Here is a 20,138-nt window from a genome sequence, read left to right as displayed (position 1 = left end):
TGTTTCAAAGACCAACCTTCACAAAGAAATCAACTAAGAAGGAGGGCAGGCATGACTCAGAAATACATGCACTTACTTAGCACAATGCCAAATGATTTTATTTTTTATTTTGTAATGATAGAGCACCTCTACTTTGCAAAGTATATCCCCACTTTCAAATCCTTTGAAGTCTTTGTATTATTATTTGGCTGAGCTGAGGTTCAGCAATTCTTCAGTTCCCTCTCCCCCACTTACCTTGATTTGTCAGTGAGTCTCAGGAATAACAGCAGTAATCCTTGTGTTGGTACCAACAAGATCAAAATGTCTGTTTCAGTACAAATGGTGAAAAACAGTGATAAAACCTACACTAGTGTATTTTTGTACAAAAGGACATATATATACTGTTTATTGAGAATAATCTCAGTTTACACAAGATTTATTTTTTATATTTATATATATATTTATATGGTATATTATAAAACAGATTTCATAAATTACCTGCATCTAATTGACTATGGTCAAATCAATTTCCCATTAAAAGTCAATCAAAAAAATTGACCCTGGTTAATCAGCTAAAAAGTTATTATTAGAAATGTAGAAAAAAGTTATGAAAGTGTTTGCATCACTCAGTATTTGTTGTTCTTGGTTATTTGACTTGACTCATCAGTAGAACTTGACATTACATAGACTTAAATTTGAAGACATGCAATAAACAGAACATATCACAGTAGAGCAAAACAAGATTTCTTTGGTGAGCCAGAAGCTGATATATATAAAAAATTAACAAGGTTTCTAAAGTTCTTTCACAAAAAACCCCAAAACATTCACATTACACACCATACAAAATAGAATACAAATAGTGAAAAAAGTATTATGGGTATAGAAAAGGAAAGAAATGTACAGTTCAAAACAGTGGTAGCTTTTTATGAGAGACCATGATTCTTCTCAATGTGATTTTATATTTCACAAAACTGGTCCGTTTGGGAACCCCTGGGCCTTTGTAAGAGTGAAGCTACTGAATGTACAACAAAATGAAGCTATATATTGTTTATGCTCATTGTATACCTTTGGTGAGCAAGCTTACCTGCCAACTACCTCTGTCTTAACATGGAAGGTTAGCACACCTATTTCCCACAGCATGGTTCAGTTTTGCTTCTGATCATCACACAACAGGGCACCTGAAATGGGATCTCACCACTCCTCTCCAACTCTGTTTTTTTGCCAGCCAGATATTGTGCATCATTGTCTTGAAGCTCATTTAATAAATGGCCCAGTTTCTTTTAGATTCCTCCATATTTTGTTTGCAGATTGTTGCACAGGGGAAAGAAACTGTGTTAATCTACCATAGATTCACACATTATTTAATCAGTCTATGGTTACCACAAGTTCTCAGGGTGCATTAATTCAGCTGAAAGAGGTTTCAGGCAGTGGGAAACTGTAAACTACCTAGGGGAACATGCCAAAATCAGAGTTACTATTTGTTTTCTTACATTTTATCCCGCCTCTCTTCTATCATGGCACCAAAGGTCCCAGGAAGTCTTCCCATCCAGGCACTGAGTTGCTTAGTGTCAGCAAAATGTGCCTTCAGACCATAACCTGGGACTTGAGAGGAAGGCCTTTACAAGTAAATAATCCACACCACTTGAGGCTGCATCTATATGAAATTCTAGCCGCACAACATTTATGTGTGAAGACACATTGCTGCACCAATCCAGGGCCAGTTTCCTGACTTGTGAGAGTACACATGAGCTCTGTTCACAACTATAGCTACATCACATACTAAACGTACACAACAGAATTGGATTATGAAGAGGTCAGTCTATCAGCTAGCCCTTACTGATTAATGTTACCTTCTACTTACAAACTTCACATGTACTGATACAACTAGAATATTTTTCTTCTTTAATACGTTTTTGGTCAGAACATTTCAGATCTTTTCTTCTCAACAAAGCTAAAAACAGAATATTGCAACTGGGGGGATTCTTTTGGGCCAGATAGGACCATACTTGTTCAAAGATCCACCATTTGTGCCTGACACAGAGAGCGTACATTACGTCCCTCTGCATACTACTGGAATGCCTATACTGCATCTCTGATATCACCAGGCATCTATGCAGAGCAGACCCATTTTTGTGTGGTCAATATCCCAGATAAAATTCAGAAATTGTCCTGTGTTAGACTTGATGCACAAGGCCAGATTAGAATGTCACACTCTTGTGTGGGCAGTGGCAACTTTGGAGGTGAGGAAGGCATACCAGAAGTGTGGAGAGGGAAGACACACCCTTGCTCCCCAGGCATGGCATGGACCTGGAGATAAGATACTTCTAGCCCTTGAAAGTACCAACCCAGCCTAGCCCTTGAAAGTACCACTTTCTGCAATTAGTGTACCCCACCTGGCCATGGAAGATGAATCAAGAAGAGCTAAGGAGACATATCCCCTCCTTATACTAGGCCTGTTAGGCAGAAAAATCTACAATAGTTCTAGGAACACAGAGATTATTCACAAGTCAAGGTATTGATTGCTTACAAGTCACACAGCTCTCACTCATGATCCCATTTATTATATAGATATAGATATATTCTCTCAAGTCAAGTCAAAAACATTTGAAGCCAACTCTAGTTCTCCCAAATGCACCAGGATGAGCTTGGAGGCTGAAAACAAGCTACCAAGCTATTTCAAGATAAAAAGAACATCCAATAAATTATATCAGTATGGCTTACTTCATTTATTTAGGTACGCTTCACAGCTGCAGCATTCATACACAAACATTCATTACTTTATAAAAGGATTAAAAATGGTTATATATATTTATATATACAAAATTATTTACTTTTTCGTTTGTTCGGGTTTTTTTGTACAACAAAAGTTGTAGGTCTATCGTATCTCCATCTTAAAATGCAGAGAGCTGTAATGTAGACCCACGGTTAGTGTTGTAAAAGTCGTCGTTAAAAAAAAAGTGGCCCTGGTTGAGATTTATTGTATTAGCACTTATTATTGTTATCATTATCATTATTGTTATTCCTACAGGCCCTCCTTGTCATTTTTTAAAAAAAGTCCTCCAGGTAAGTCCCTTTTCAATCAGTGCCAATGCTGAAAAGGACGCAAGTCAAGTTCCACATTGCAGTCCATTGTTCAGGGTTGTTCCTGCTTGCTGTGCTCCTTATGTGTAAGGTTTCATCACACAGTTCTCTATGGACCTCTGCTGGGAAAGAGCAGTGTTCCTCTGCTTCTTTGCTCATCTTCAGCCATTGCAACAGCCGTTTTCTCCCATGGTTACAAAAAGAAAAGAGAGAGCAGACTGCAATTTACACTTATTTTCAGTCTGATGAAGTACCTCAAGACAAACAAACAAACAAAAACCGATTAAAGACCTCTGAGGCCAAATAGCCATAAATAAACTTGAACTTAGTGTGACATTTCATTGTATATACAGGGTTGCTGTTCTTTTAACGTAACACACATTAAAACACCATTAAATCATCTTATTTACATTATCATTGGTGCTAAAATGGAAGAGTTTTAATTATTATAGGACGCTGGGACAGGGACTCTAATGTTCCCTCATCAATGACATATGAACATTAACATGCTATAGATGGCTGGCAATGTCTCCCTTTTCGATTTTTGCATTTGTAGCAATCACAGATGTGTGCTGAGAGTTCTGAGGTCCTTAAGTTTTCAAAAAAATAAAAATGCTTGGTAATACTCCTATAATTGATTTTTAAAAAGGCACAGTTAAGTTAGGACTTTGGCTGGCATGGAGAACATCCCGCTTTTGCCAGAGTGCGTTCAGCGCCTTGAATCCTGCCATGTCCTGATCCAACGATGAAAATGTTTTGATGAATTTAATGAGTTTCCCTTTCCTGGTGAAGAATGTTTATAATAATATTTCTTAGAGTAAGTCCTTTGGAATGAGGATGCTGGAAACAAAAGAGAAAGAAAAGAAGGAAAATGTTGTAAGCATGCCAGCAAAACTAGAAGCATGATGAAGAGATGCACTGTGTTAGACACACAACTCAGGTTCGGACATTTCCTGACCAGCGTAGAGTCTTTGTGTGGTGGAGGAGAGGGCATGGAGGTAACATGGGTGTTCACACATTACATTCAACGAGGGTACAGTCTGTGAAACTGGGAGCACAAATAGTTGAGCTACACACTCATACAGTACTGTATGTGTGTTGTTCAGCAAGTGTACAGTCTGTGTACCTGCCTGCATAACAGCAGAGCTGTTCATATGAACAAGTGTACACTCTTTCACACAAATGTTTGTACAAGTGCAAAGATGGCTTGTACTGTATTCAGGGTAACCTGTGAACCATCCTAGAGTCACATGCAATTCAGGCTCTCTGTCTGGAAATCCAATTGTGCAGATGTCCAATTGGCACAATTCTCCCACATCATAAAAATAAGATGATGGAATAAAATGAGCATCAGAATGGTCATACACCTGTATGGAAGGAACACCTGCATTAAATAACACTATCTAAAGGGTAGAGTGGAGAGGTGTGTTGGGGCAGGGATGGTCTCTCCTCCTCCATGCAAAGACATTTGACAGACTGGTGAGGGTCTAGCCTGAACCTTGGCAATCACAAATCCCTTTGCATAGGCAACTCACGATTCATGCAGGTAATTTTAGGCAAATCCCATCGTCCATTCCCTTGGCACCGGATGATTGGAACATGGCGCTGGATAAAACCATCTTTGCAGTGGTATCTGATCAAGGAGTTTATTTCATAACGAGGCTTCATCTTCCCAAAAGTCTTTGCGTTTTCTACAACTGGGGGCTGGCCACAGGCAACTAAAAGTACAAATTCAGACTTATTGTCGGTTTTCTTCCACCCTACAACCTCAGACAAAGCTCCCTTCTCTCTCCAAAAAGCCCACTATTCAGACTGGGTTCTCAGTCATTTTTAGAGAGTTTGATGAAAGGGGACCCATAGCCTTCATTTTTAAAAACTAAATTAGTCAATCGGAAGTATAACGTAATTTGATTACAACAATTTTCAACCTTTCCTAAATAGTCACTAGAAGTTTATAACATTGGAGGAAGGCTAGGAGGGCTCATGTGAAATCTCACGGGAACATCAATAACATCAACAACCTGAGATGTCATGAGAGCATCCAAGAAGAAGCATGCTTCGACGGCCTTGCCCCACAATCAAGGCACAGAGGTTAAAAGCTCTTTTCATGCCAGGTCTGCCTGGGTTACCCAGCACGAAAGAGCTTTTAAGCTCTTTGTCTGATTTGGGGGGCAAGGCGCGCCAGCTCCAGAAAACTAGGGTTGCTCGGGGGGGCAGTTCCAAGGGAGTACTTTGCATATAGGCATTTTTTCTCATATGAGGGAGCCTTGGAACCAAAGCCCCATGAGAAGGAACTCTGCTCTTTGAAGGATCTCACAAGTGGAACAACACAATCCTAACCACATCTACTCAGAAATAAAGCCTATTGAATTGAGTGCTGAATTAAAATAAGTGGAGTTAGGATGGCAGTCATATGTCATTGCCTTTTTCTCTTACACAGCTGAAACATGAAATTACAAGAAAGCTAAAGTAGGGATGAAGAATTCTACTTAGAGTGCATTCATTTGTTTCAGCATATTTTTAATAATGGCATGCAGCCAGTTTCAATAACACAGCCAGCGCTGATTTCTGCAGCACTAACATAGCTCGGCCTGCAATGAAATATGCTAGTCTTCAGACATTATGACTTGCACGTGTAAGTTCACAAGCCTGCACTTCTTGTGTATTTCATGTGGCAGTTTGTGACCCTGGTCTGAAAATCCTTACCTGTTCCTTTCTTGCAAGTGTAGGTGAGATGGTAGTTGCATGGTACATCGTTCCACTGGCCATTCTCATGCCAGATTATAACAACACAGTCTTCTCCAGAAGAAAAGAAACTGTCTGGCTGGTTTGGTCTCCAGTTTTCATATTGCTGAAGAAGATAAAGAAAAATACCAGAAGCATGGTTTAAAAGAAATTGAATTCAAGCAGGGCTTGCTAAGTTAAGGACGAATGAAATGTAAATATTTCCTTCCTCCTCGTAGTCCCAAGGAAAACCTGTCCTCTGAAGCTGCTATCTGCACTGGGAAGAAATTTTCCCCTGAAGTCAATAAAGTGTTCCCTCCCAATGCAAATAGCAGATTCAGGGGGCGGATTTTCATCACGATCACAGTAAATGGAGAAGGGTTCTCCACCCATTGGTATTCCACTAATTATCCTTCCCTGAGTACCATAGCTCTTATTTGATTTTTTTAAAAAAAATGTGTACATTAAATACAGTAAGGTAAAGGTAAGGGACCCCAGACAGTAAAGTCCAGTCAAAGACGACTATGGGGTTGTGGTACTCATCTCACTTTCAGTCTGAGGGAGACAGTGTTTGTCCACAGACAGCTTTCTGGATCATGTGGTCAGCATGACTAAACTGCTTCTGGTGCAACAGGACACCATGACGGAAACCAGAGCGCATGGAAACACCGTTTGCTTTCCTGTTGCCGCGGTCCCTATTTATCTACTTGAACTGGTGTGCTTTTGAACTGCTAGGTTGGCAGGAGCTGGGACAGAGCAATGGGAGCTCACCCCGTCAAGAGTCTAACAAGGAAGCACCTATCAGAGATTGCCATGTGGACATTCTATACTATCCAGTATGCACTACTACAGCCTTGTGTCTTGTTTCTCAAATAGCCCGGAGAGAGAAAATGCTTGCCTTACCAAGATATCCCTTTTTCATTTCTGTAATGCATGGCATTAGAATATGTTTCAAAACATATTCAAAACATATTGGGAAAGTTTGAGGGCACAAGGAGAAGGGGACGACAGAGGACGAGATTGTTGGACAGTGTTCTTGAAGCTACCAGCATGAGTTTGACCAAACTGCGGGAGGCAGTGGAAGACAGGAGTGCCTGGTGCGCTCTGGTCCATGGGATCATGAAGAGTTGGGCACGACTAAATGACTAAACAATAACAACGTTTCAAAACTCTTTATCTGAATAAATAGGACTACGGCAGAATAAGTACTACATTGTACTATTCTTTGTCTTGCGTACAGATACAGATATATGAGTAATCAGGAAAAGAGAGGGAGAATACTTGAAATCTTCTTAGCTTTTCTCTGTGGTGCTACAAAACTTTCATTTCAAGTAGAAATTAATGGTGGATAAAAATAAGTTTCTAGAAGAGCAAGAATCCTCATAAATACCTGGCATGTACCAGTCACTCTGTCCCTTAAATGGTCATAATGGCACAGTTCACAAGTGCTTTTATTTAATCTCAGTGCTTACTTCTTGGAGCTGGTCCACTTACATGCTTATAAAAAGCACAAATTGTTTTCCTTTAATTCTTTATCTAGTAATCCAAACATAATGTCTTTCTGAGAACATTTTACTAATAAAGTTAATGCACCACACAAAAGTGGTGCTTAATTATCCTGGCTGTGGAAAAGCGGAATATAGTATTTTGAATACTGTATAGTATTTTAGTGTCATATTTCCTCCAGTATGTCAATAATGGCTTTTTATGTATACAGGCAAGTGAACTGTAGACTTCTAAATTGGGCTGCATTAAAAGTATTGTCTGTGCCAGGCTATAAAACATTTTAATTGCCATAAGGCTAGGGCTACAGTCTTATGCTTACTTATCTGTGAGTAAGACCCACTGAACTACAGCGTCTTTTTTCCTATGTAAATGTGCATAGAGTCAAACTATTCATTGATTATTCTTGCCTGGTATCATGGTATAATACACATTGGTCTTCTAGGAGATTCCAGCTAAACATCAGGAATAACTTTCTGACAGCAAGAGCTGCTTGACAGCAGAACAGACTCCCTCAGGGTCCTTTCCAACTCTACAATTCTATCCCAAGCAATGAACTGACTTGCTTTCTAACCAGGTGCAAAACTCTGAAAATAACTGCAAGAGTCAGGGTTTATTTTGCAAACCTCATCCAAAACTACTAAGTGACTTCAGTCACTCCGTAGCCAAACCTCTAAGTAACACCTTTTCCTCCAATAGCTGAACATTCATTTTAGTTTCCATATGCTAGTAGGGGATGCTGGTGGTCAACTCCTGGCAGAAATGGCAGCCCTGGGATTTCAAGACGTTACATTCCAGCCAACAAAGATTCAAGAGCCTTTACATCAAGGGCCTGCAATAACAGCCGTGAGCCCTGGCTTGCATATGCTGCTGGCAAGGCCCTTCAGTCCCATGGAATGGATTTTGCAAGATTGCACCACATCCCCAGCCGTAACGTGCTGTTGCCTCACAGCTGATATCATCACTGCGCACATTTACTTTGGCTTTCTGACCTGCATGCTGCTTTTTACTAATGCCAGAACCACTTAACAGAGGAGGTTCCAGACTCCTGAAATGCTTTCTTAACTCTCCATGCTACACATATTGAACTTTTCCATTTCCTTATTTAGGCAAGCATCACTGATGGGGAGATAAGCCTTCAGAAACGGTTCCCTCGGCCCGCATTAAAACATGGCACAAGACAAGTGCATTGGAGGCTTGATTCCTCCTTTTACAAATATGGGTGGAAGTCAGGTTTAACTGATGCAGACCAGTTATTGGAAGATCCCAGTGCAGATGGTGCTCAGATGGCTCTGGTGAGGCAACTGTGGCCCTCCAGTTGTTGTTGGACTCCCAACTCCCATCAGTCCCAACTAACATGGACAGTGACCAGGGATGGAGAGAACTGTAGCTCAACAATATCTAGAGGACCACAGGCTGCAAACCCCATATACGGCTCATATGATCAAGGCAAGTTTCACATTTTGCGACTACCTGTGTGGCACCACGTGCTTCTTGTCTCCAGAGATAATCGAGCACGCCTCTGGGGGTGAAGTCCAACTACTACATTAGCAACGCTGAAATGACCTCCCCTGGGTGCCCTGCAGTGTGTATGGAGGTTCTGGGCTGCCCAGACAACAAGGCCTCTCTTTTGGCCTCGTTGATGTGGTCCAAAAAAAGCAGAGCAATATGTTGGGCATCAACTAGGCTGCAGGAATTTTTGGAAGGAGGTGTACAAGGCGCCATCCAGCTCTGCATTTGTGTAGGGTTTGCTCACAAACCTTTTCTTCTCCCAAAGATCTCCCGCAAGGCAGTGGAGGTTTAGCTTCAGTGTTTTCCTTCTCCAGGGGTACCAACTTGAATAAAATATTGGGGTGGCCCAGGTAAGCCCTGCCCTGCATAATTGATCCCATGCACCGTTTGAATGACAATGCCCATAAACTTTGGGAAGCCCAAGCCCTCTTAAATATTTTATGGGTGGGGTGAAGGGACTTCAGCCCCTAAGACTTGGCTCCTATGTTCTCTAAGATGGGCTACCTTCCCAGGTTGATGAGCCCCATCTGCCTCTCACTGCCCTCTACAGCATGTGCAGAAAGTGTCTTCATGACTGTTAGACGCACTATTGGTCTTGCCCACCCAACCCACTGGAGCCTGCCTTGGCATGCAGGAAAAATCTCTAACTCACTGAGGGTTTGAGACCCATTGGCTACCTCACCTGGTTTAGCCTGCCAGTCAAAACCATTTCCTGTGGTGTGGCCGCTGTCACTTGCTGACAGCTTTTAGGAGCCATAGGTAAGAGCTGAGTGCAGGGTGGGGACCAAAGGTAGGCAAACTACCCCAGAAGCAGCATAATATGCCCCCCTCCCTAGTAGGATGGAAAATAATAGTAGATAGATTAACTTTCTGATGAGAAGAAAGGACCTCAATCTTTCACTAAGCTCCACAACTACAATCTGCTGCAAGACTTTAGGGGTTGGGATTTCAGCAACCACAGTTTCAGTTAACTGATGCATGAGCAAGGCTGCTAATGGGAACGTGATCCAGATATATCTTTTAATAGATTTAGGTGAAAACGGACATCGTTTCATGGGAGCTTCTCCTGGTGTATTCATGGAAGTGTCTTGTGCAGAAGCTTTCAACTGATTTCTATCACCTAATTTCAACAGGGCTCATGCAGGCAACATTGCTGTGGTTTGTGCTCCATGTCTTTGTACTTTCTATTTTATTCTATTTCTGTATTTTTCAAATAACACATGGAAGAGAAACAGAATGTTTCATTTCCAGTTTTGGCACAGAACAATGTCTTATATTTTTGAAGCTTAGCCAGCCAAATGAACAGGCGGATACAAAAACAATACCCCTTTCCCAGTTACTTTCCAGCTAAGTTACATCTTTGTATAAATGAAGAAATAAAGTGTTATGCTTTAATAGATGAATGACGCCACCAGCTAAAAGTCTCGCTTTTGTACTTAAATCAACCCAAGGATGATCCAGGTACAACAGCAAGCTTCCACAGATACAATGGCATGTGGGGGTATGTTCTGTGTGTGCAGAGTGGTGCTACTTGGGGATATATACAGGGCATCAAGAATGTGGAACAAAATGCACAGAGATCTTTACGGGAGTGATCCTCACATACAAGTGTCAACAGATGAGAACTGAAATGTGACATTTCCAGTCTTCTAACAAGTATATACAACTTGTCCCTAAGATCAGCTTCCATACCTGAGGACTGGAAAGTAGCCAATGTAACACCATTTTAAAAAAAAAATTAAAAAGGGATGGAGGGTAAGAGGATCCTTCTCCAGGTCACTTCTCTTAGTATTAGTCTCTGGAAAACTGGTGGAAAGCACTCGTAAAGATAAAACGACATATGCCGAAGCAAAACCAGCATAACCCAGGATGCTGAGCTAGATGGTTAGATGTTCTCAACAGATTTTTGGTACTTCCAGCTTTGACATCCATTTGAACCCAAGCTCTCCTGTACCCCATTTCCTGAAAAACAAGTGGGTGCACGGCTGGCCCTACCATTAGGTTAACTGAAGCAGCTACCTTAGATGACAGATGCTGTTGTTGGGGAATCCTGCTAAAGGGAAGGAAAGCTGGGTAAAAATGGGGAGCGGTCATGGAAGCACCATGTTCAAAGCCCATTTCCCAATACATGCAGAAATGGCACGATCCTATGGCAGCACATTGTCATCAGTTGGAGGGAAGGACACACTTTGCTCAACCTCTGGGCCTCCCCACAAGAAAAGAACAAAGCAATGGATTGTGGTTGCTTCACCAACAGGGGCTTCTCTCTAAGTTGATTAGTTTACAAGCTTTAATTAATTAAATAGTTCATCAATACATTGATTTTGCAAGTTAATTGAACAAGAGTTCTGAAGCCAAAAGCACACTGTCTTTGTTTTTTAGATGATGCAGATGTGTTGTAGAAGGCACCAGCATAGAAGAGGCAACCCCAGTTTGGGAGAATTCCTCATTTAAGATGGTGCATGCTACCCATATTTTTCAAACAACCCTGTAAAGTAGGTTAGGCTGAGGAACATTAACTGGCCCATGGTCACTAAATTAACTTTATGGCCAAGGATAGACTTAAATCTGCGACTCTCCAGTCCTAATTGGACATCCAAACTATAATCCCATGCTGGCTTTCACATAGATCTTTCTTGGTGAGATTCATTACAGGAAATTTAAGCTGCTTTCTGCATCGCCAACTAAGCACCACTTTCCAATAATTTATCATTCTTTCAGAGAAAGTATATACAGTAGTGTGGTCCTTCCTTATTAGTTATAGGACTGTGTTCCTACTGCTACCCATTTCTATGGTATCTAACATTTAAGTTTCAGTTAAATTATACTGCTCCATGCCACAAGAGATACAGAAATCCTTTCTTGAAACTGCATTTAGGCAAAACAAGATAAAAACAACAATTGTTTTTGTTAGCTGCTTGCTAACTTTTGTCATTCACTCACGACGCACATCCAAAATATACAACTCTAGCTTTTCTTTCTTGAAATCTTTTGCATGTATCCTAACCTATTCTAGCTTTATAGCAGCTTAGTTACTTGGGTAACCAATAAGTAATTCTCATGGCTCTTCAGTTGTTTGAATGTTGTCAAGGTGAATCTGTCCTGAACAGTATCTAAGCAATGCAATAGATACTGAATGATAACAGCTATCCCTTTTATCTCTGAAATCCCCACCAAGTGCCTGGGATCAATAGTTGGGATTTCACATTCCAGAGCAGTCAATGGGACAGAGTGTAATGAACCGCGACTAAATCAACTGCCAATGCAGAAAGCATAATTACTTGACCGTTGTGTGAGAAACCAATGAGCATCCAATATCAAGTATGTGGTTCTTTCTAATAAACAAGTCCCAAAATTAAGTAAGTCAGTCATTTAATTTTCAGCTTCTTTAAATGCTTCCTTAAGAGAACTGAGGTTTTCTTTCCCTTCCTTCCACTATCCCCTGGAAATTTTTGTCTATGTGGGCAGGGGGAATGTTACAAGCCTTTCATAAAACCCAAGGAGCCAAGGACACCTTCAAAGCAAAGCAAAATAAGCCTAGCATTTATCAGTGAGTGCTTTAAAACTGAACACCGGAAACCTTCATTAACTAGTGTTGTCTTTCCCATAATCCCTCCTATCTATTAGGAGAAAAACTCTTCCACTGAGGCAGATAAGACCTTTCAGGTTTTTATCTAGAAAGTGTGCTTCCTACATGGGTAAATTTCTTCTGAAGTTTATTTAACTTCAAGTAAAGTCCTTCCATTGCCCACATGAACAGCTGGTTTGTCTGCAAGTTGACCTATCAAGGGTGCCCTTAGTTTAGTAAGTTCAGACTGAGCTGATTCATAATGAACTAAGCATGGCTTTGATTCCACTGAAGGCAGCTTTTAATTAGTATAACACTGCACATTGTCCATGGCACTTTTTAGATGTAGTAAAAACAAACATGGTTTTTAAATGCACACCTAATGTGTGCAAGCTACAAACATTTTTATCAACATGTACTATATAGGTACAATGATAAGAGAGTCAAGAGACTTGTCAGAAATAGGTCGCAGTGTATTCAATGGGGCATCACAGTTTGCATCACAAGGGTGGGGAACCTGTGGCCCTCCCATCCCTGGTTGGGCTGATAGGATATGAAGTCCAACAAGAGCTGGAGAGCCACTAGTTGGTGTTTAAGATCAATGGCTAAGTGTACCAGTTTGACAGATGTGTTGTCTCCTTCACATGTTATTATGTACATTCAAAAATCGTAAGCACACACAAAAACAGTGTGTTTAGGAGTCATGTGTTTGTACAGTGTAACCAGCAGGTTTTGCCAGACTTGAAAAAGTGTACAAACTCCACCTTCCCCTTCTGAATCAAGGCGGAGATGTTGCACAGAACAGAAGGAAGATATTCTCCCATCCCAGCAGCTACCATTGATGAACCTATGTGTGCTGCCAATATTCACACACAGAGGTGGGAAAAGACAAATGTATCATTGGAATTCCCCAGGAGGCTGCAATGAATCCGGCGAGGATAGACCTAATCTAGTTGCATGGTTAAACGTGCCACTCTGAGTAAAAGAATAAGAGAGTTGATGGAAACATTCAGAAAGCAGATCTGCATACTTTAATGCACGACAGACAAAAAGTTATACAAGTCTCTACTTTGGATGTGCCACCCACATAAAATCTTATTAGCTCCCTCCTACTTGAGTCTGCTGATTGGACTAGGGTAAATATTACTTGTGTACCTCAGGTAGACTGAGTTTTGCACACCAGACACCTGAGAATTCTCCATGTGAAAGCGCCTAACATGACTTATTAGGATGTGGGATACTATTAAATTTCTGACTGCATGCCAGATTTTAAGCCTGTGGATCTCTCAGCACATATATCTTCCGAGATACGTTTTCCACATCTCGCAATGATTTCCTGGTATAAAAAAGTGCCTTATGTAAAAAAAAAAATGCTCTGAATTTGTATTTTGCTATTGGGGAGCAATCATTTGGAGATTTAAAGCTATTATCCACCGAAACTTGAAGAGATCAGCTCAGTGTAAATGCTTATTCAGCGTCACAGAAAATCCCCACTAGATGGAGCTGTTTACTCGTTGCTGAACCAAGATAATAAACGTCCTTGATTAAAGGAGGTTAAGAGCTTTAATACACCGGAAAGATGTGATTCCTTTAGTGCTCAGCACAAATACCAAGGAAATCAATCACAATCTTCCCATTGCCTTCTGCGAGCTTCGTGTGCTTAATGGTATGGTGTCTCTAGCTGGGAGAGGAAACAAGAAGGAAGAACAAAGAGAGGAACTGGGTTTGTAGAGCAAGTCTTAATAAAATGCAGATTCAAGCAACTGGTTTTGTTACATCAGCAGTTTACAAAAAACAACAACAAACCATTCAACACTGAAGACTACACTCAAAAATTCCCATTTCAGACATTTGTGCCATAGTATCACAACAGGCAACAGGACCCACCCTACCATTAGACAAAGGGAGGCAGCCACTTTAGGTGGAAGATACAGGGGAGCAGGCAGTGGTTACAAGGTGCTGAGTGACAGATCTGTGTGCCCCACACGGCCTGCTCTGCACTCTCTAAGCCCAGCTGCTGCCCTCTGTTACGGATATGGTGGAGGATGCCGTCCTGTCACAAGTGTTGAAAGATTTGACGGCCACTCCAGTCAGCTTCTGGGATGGGGTGCCACCTTGCTTTTTGCGCCAGGCAGCAAAATATCTTGGGCCAGCCCTGTCAGACAATGAAGAAACAGCCTGCCTACCTATCCATCCTACACAATTTATGGGTCTCTGTGATTAAAATGGCTTTTCCAACTTGTCACAACTATAACATGATAAACAGCAGACAATTCAGTTAGCTTTGCAAAAGCATAATTAACAATTAAAAAAGAAATCCGGTTATACCAAATGGCAATCATAAAAGCAGCACCTTGCAGCCTTTCCAAAAAAACAGGAAGAGGCCAAGGAAAGCAAGAACACTTCACAGTCTCAGGACAACCACCACAAAGGCCTCTTTTTCACAGCACATATTATTGGCTCACATGGCAAGGTTGGATCTGAAGCATGCAGCTGGTACTGGGAGATGCAGTCACGGAGGTATATTAGAGTGTTTGAAGAACTGAGGATGTTAAAACTAAGGCCTTGAACATTTATCCAATGAAAATAGGTACATCCTAAGTGGGACATTCTGGAGTCAAATAAGAAACTGGGACGCCTTCTCTAAATCAGGGACGTTTCTGGAAAAGAGGGACACTTCCAGGCTAAATCTGCTTCTGCCTTCTAAGATTCATTTGTTCCAGCCCAAAGATTAAAAACAAACAAAGCAAAACGCCCATATATATGATGCTTGAAGGTAATGGGTTACCTTGTTTCACTAAGCAAAAATTCCAAACAAATGCCTGTGTGAGTGGCCTCTTTACTAGTTTGAGCAAAATAAACACAATTTTGTCACCAAACAATATATTTCAAGTAATTATAGTGGCAGGCTTCCCCCTCCTCTTCCTCAGAGTAGGTCAAATGGGTATCTTAAATTGAAGCCGTACCAACCAAAAATGAAAATATTTGCTAAGTTTTAAAATCCTTTTATTCGAGGGTCCCGGGGGTCTTTGGCACAACAGGCTTTTTGTCTGCAGTCTGACTGCAGCACTCTCAAGCGGGGGTTGTTTGTTTTATTTAACTCTCCCAGGCAACTTTCTTCCATGGAAGGCTCACGGTCTCTCTCCCCTCCCCACCTTCCTTTATACTCTCTCTGAAAGGGGCACAGGCACAGATTTGTGTAGGGTAAAACTGAAGAAAGAAAGAAAGAAAGAAAGAAAGAAAGAAAGAAAGAGAGAGAGAGAGAGAGAGAGAGAGAAAATGCTTTGTTCTTTTCGCATAAAGAACTTCTGTTTCCTTTTGTTGCAACATTGCCTCTTCCCATTGGCACCCTGAAAACCCATATTATAAACATGTGAAATGTGTCTGCATGGAAGGGAAGCAAAATGACCATAGGTCTCTGGACAGTTTTAAAGTGGCAATGCGCCTGTTTCCTTGCTGCCAGCAAGCCAGGGGTGAGACACAATCTGGCTGCAGAGACCAGTCTGCTCGTTTAATAAAGCACTAATCTTGTGTAATGTGAGTGAGCTCACTGCCATACAAAGTACTAATTATCAGCAGCGTTTTCCAAAGGATATGAATAACTCCCCCCTGTGAGAAAGAGGCCCAGCGCACAACCCCGAGTAGCTGTAAGTAGTTAATCCATAACATGAATGGTTCCAGTGGACTCCTTTACAGCTTCGCCTGCTTGCAAAGGTCCCGAATAGCAAAATGGTAGTCATCCAAGTTCAGTGGAAAATGTGCCAAAAACAATACCTGCTTTTTTTCTGTTTACATGGTTAGGCTTTGCTGATATCAAAGTTGGCACTCACCAATCTAATTGAATTATTTGAAATGCAATTTCCCTACAAGGTTTTTAAACACCTCCTAATGATGTCTGAAGGGGGCTATTTACAGCATGTGCATATCTTTTTCTTCTTTTTCTTTTAAAGAATTCAAGTAATTAAAAGGGGGAAGCAGCAGAACTTTAGGAACTCAAACCTTAGAGACAGGAATTGTTTGATCAACAGATGCCCCTGTGTTTATATGATAAAGGCTTTCCCCCCAGTTTGGGCAGCAACCCAGGCTTGTCAAGACTTGAATCATAAAATTCCCATGTGCTTCTAAGGAAACCCCAGGAAATCCAACAGGACTGAAATGTGAAGAACCCATGGTCAAATCCTTTTGTAGTTCAGATTTCACATGGCACCATGGCTTGTACAATGGTACCTCAGGTTAAGTACTTAATTCGTTCCAGAGGTCTGTTCTTAACCTGAAACTGTTCTTAACCTGAAGCACAACTTTAGCTAATGGGGCCTCCTGCTGCCGCCACCTTGGGATTTCTGTTCTCATTCTGAAGCAAAGTTCTTAACCTGAGGTGTTAGTGGAGTCTGTAACCTGAAGCGTCTGTAACTTGAAGTGTATGTAACCTGAGGTACCACTGTATAGGTAAATAATGACTTGCTTTAATTAGGGCTGCCATCATCAGAAGCACAGATTTTGGAAAAATTGCTTAAGAATAACTTTTTGCAAAAAATTTTGCAAAGAAAAAAAGGGGGGGAGAGATCAACAACTTTGGGCAAAAAAAAAGCTCCTGAACAACTTTTATGTCCACAGATAAAGACATTGGCAAGATTATTGTAATAATCCGCAGTTTCAAAAGAATATATAATCAAAATAGATGAATAAAAGAATAAGTTAAGTTAGAATATGCAGTAAATGATAAAATAAATTTAAGGAACCACAGAAAGAGGAGGAAGGAAGTCGAGGTTTGAAATGTTAGAACTATGGTTAAACTACTGAAATGTATATAAATAAAAATTATTTTAATAATAATAATAATAATCAACTTTTGTGTTCAGATTTTCACTTTTGGAAATATGGCAACCCTAGCTTTAATGGGTTGGCTCACGCACAGCACTAAGCCAAGTCTCAGCTCTGAAGCTGAGTACTGAGCAGATGGGAAGCACTAGACAAGCAGCTCTAAGCAACAGTTTGCATATTTTACAGCTGGAAGGTCACACCGTAATGTGGGGCTTCTGAACTATGGTTAGAACAAACCATGGTATGTCTAGTATATTATGTCTAGACTTTGCACAAAACTATTATTGCTACAAAACCTGGAGCAAGGCGAATCAGGCTACCAGAGAGTCCAAGTTGGATCTGCTTGTGAGCTTTCCATAAGAACGTAAGAGTAGTCCTTCTGGCTCAAACCAAAGTCTCGCCTAGTCTAGCATTCTGTTCTCTTAGTGGACAAACCAGATGCCTATGGGAATCCCAGGAGTGGGACATATCTGGGGACACCAGGTATTAAACCTGGGACCTGAAATTCTTTTCAAAAGTGCTTGGGTCAAGAGCTGCAGCAAATTATGCCTTTACATTGGTAAGAAGTCTTAACTTGCTTTTGTTCATGAAGTTCAGTTCAGTTCATATGCAACTCTTGCGGCAATTTTAATAAAGCTCCTTTAACGCTAAGCATGAACCCTACAGAGAGAGCTATGGTTATATAGGAAGCCCTCCTGAATTCCAGACACCTCAGGGTGCAAGATACTAGGAACTGCATTTCTCTCCCTCTCTCTCCTTTTTATTCTTGGGTGGTTTTCCCAAACTTTTTTTTTTAAGCTTTTGAAAAACTTGAGGTATTACTGGTGAAATGCATGAAAGCAATTTTGTTTGGTCCATGAAGAATGATTCCAGTGTGACAGCTCGTGGTTGGCTCTGCAATGACCTAAGCATTTTTTCCTGCAAAGCTTTGCTTGTCAATGAGTCCTCATGGATTAGAAGCTTACTCCACTTACTGGAATTATTTTTGTTAACTTCATATGCATTCCAGTCAGGGTATGAAAAAAAAATGCAGTGCACAAGTCTGGTATTTTTACAGTTGTTAATTCTGGTAAATTGCCAACAGCTGATAATTTCCATGGGAAAAAGTAACCCAAGAATTCTGAAAATGAACAGGTAGACCCTTGATTCTTAATTACACTTCTCGTCTAACACATTGATTGATGAAGTATTCAGTTAACAATATAGCAGTTGATCCTGCATTGTACAAAGACTGTACTACTGGGCAAAAGAGTGAAAAGTTGCCATTCAATGAAGTTATTGAAATGAAAACTCTACTGTATTTCAGTGTGCAACTAGTTTCTCCTGATTCAAAGAAGTCTTCTCTCAAGTCTTGGTTCCAATGGGAATTTCAGGTGGAAGCTTTTTTTTAATAGGAACCATGCCCTCAGAGAACATATGTAGCAAGTCTTACAAACTTGTATATGAACATCTACTGATCTCTGGAACATTGCAGATTCCCCCAAGTATCTCCTTATTTAAAAATGGGTAGAAGATTAAATTGGGTAGAAGAGAAGGGCAACCAAGATGATCAAGGATCTGGAAACCAAGCCTGATGAGGAACGGTTGAGGGAGCTGTGCATGTTTGGCCTGGGTAAGAGGAGACTGAGAGGAGATATGGTAACCATCTTCAGAAATCTAAAGGGCAGTCACATAGAAGATGGAGCAAGCGTATTTCCTTCTGCTCCAGTGGCTAGGATCCGAACCAATGGATTCAAGTTACAAGATTCTGACTAAACATCAGGAAGAAATTTCTGACAGTAAGAGCTGTTTGACAATGGAATGGACTCCCTTGGAAATTTTTTAAGCATAGGTTGGATGGCCAACTGTCATTGATGCTTTAGCTGAGATTCCTCGAGGTCCCTTCTAACTCTACAATTCTATCATTCTATGATTATGTTCTGTAAATTTGTGATTCTGTGTGCAATTCCCTAGACTCTAGCAATGATCAAACATTTACAAGCTGTAGTTTTTAAATAAGCTATAGCCACTAACTATACAAATATACCTGTTAAAAATTTCATTCCATTTACATTTTTATTTTTTTAAGGTTCAAAAAATTTATTTTATTGTCAAAAAACAAATTATTTCAACCAAAATTTATTTTTCTTCTAAGATTTGAAAATAAGAGATGTTTCTCCACAGGAGACAAAAGATATCACTATAGCTGGAAATTAAATATTGAATGGTTTGGAACAAAAGTGCTATGTGACTGTTCTACAACCCGCCCCCCAACTGTTACTATCCTGGGGCTTTCTCTCTCCGCTCATTTTCCCTTCCCAGTTTAACCAGTTGAAGCAAAGCTTTGTGATGGAGAATCCTTGGACTTCAAAAACAGCTGGACTAGATAATCTGTTTCCTCCAATCCTATAAAACACAATTCAATTCTAAAAATATATATTGCCAGTTCTTGCCAAACAAATTACCTTACATGGACAGAATGAGAAAGCTGAGGACTTCCTCAATAACTTCATGAAAAAGATATACACTGAAGCAACCCCAAAGCACATTCTATAATTTGCCATGGTAGTTTTCCATTAAAATGTTCTGTTCCTATGAAGAAGAAGAAAAAACCAGGAAAAGGAGAAAAACAAAAGCAGAAGTGACAGAAGAGAATTTCTGAAGACAAAGCTGACAGCAGCTGAAAATATTTCATTGTGCCAATTCATAATTTATTTCAGAACTCTGCGTTGAATATATTCATTCATTTATCTGTCTGTCTTGCCTACTAATTACACTTCCATATCCCACATTTTAAAATATATGTTATCTTCTGCTTTTCTTCCATAATGGAGCCCAAGAAAGTGTACAGGCAGTTTCACCCATCTAGGCACTGACTAGACGTATCAGCAAGGTTGTGCCTTTAGGCCAGTGTGGGATTATTCTTTCAGAGAGCCTCACAGTGACATACATTGGATATCCCAGATGGGTG

At 40.5% G+C, this 20,138-nt stretch overlaps 1 protein-coding gene across 7 annotated transcripts in view; it reads right to left on the bottom strand.

The window, feature by feature from the left end:
- Window positions 1-2,518: 2,518 nt before the first annotated feature.
- Window positions 2,519-20,138, bottom strand: part of VCAN (versican) — a 131,927-nt gene continuing 114,307 nt past the window's right edge. For all 7 annotated transcript variants that reach the window (XM_053408706.1, XM_053408709.1, XM_053408708.1 and 4 more), the window contains 3 exons: window positions 5,767-5,911; window positions 4,596-4,778; window positions 2,519-3,900 (listed from right to left, as the gene is read on the bottom strand). In XM_053408706.1, the coding sequence (XP_053264681.1) occupies window positions 3,770-3,900; window positions 4,596-4,778; window positions 5,767-5,911 (459 nt within the window). In that variant the 3' untranslated portion in view covers window positions 2,519-3,769. The remainder of the gene's footprint in view (window positions 3,901-4,595; window positions 4,779-5,766; window positions 5,912-20,138) is intronic.

The sequence above is a fragment of the Podarcis raffonei genome, chromosome 11 (genome assembly GCF_027172205.1).
Source record: "Podarcis raffonei isolate rPodRaf1 chromosome 11, rPodRaf1.pri, whole genome shotgun sequence".
NCBI classification, from domain to species: domain Eukaryota; kingdom Metazoa; phylum Chordata; class Lepidosauria; order Squamata; family Lacertidae; genus Podarcis; species Podarcis raffonei.
Note: the sequence above shows the minus strand (reverse complement) of the source record. Positions and strands in the feature narration are given on the sequence as shown.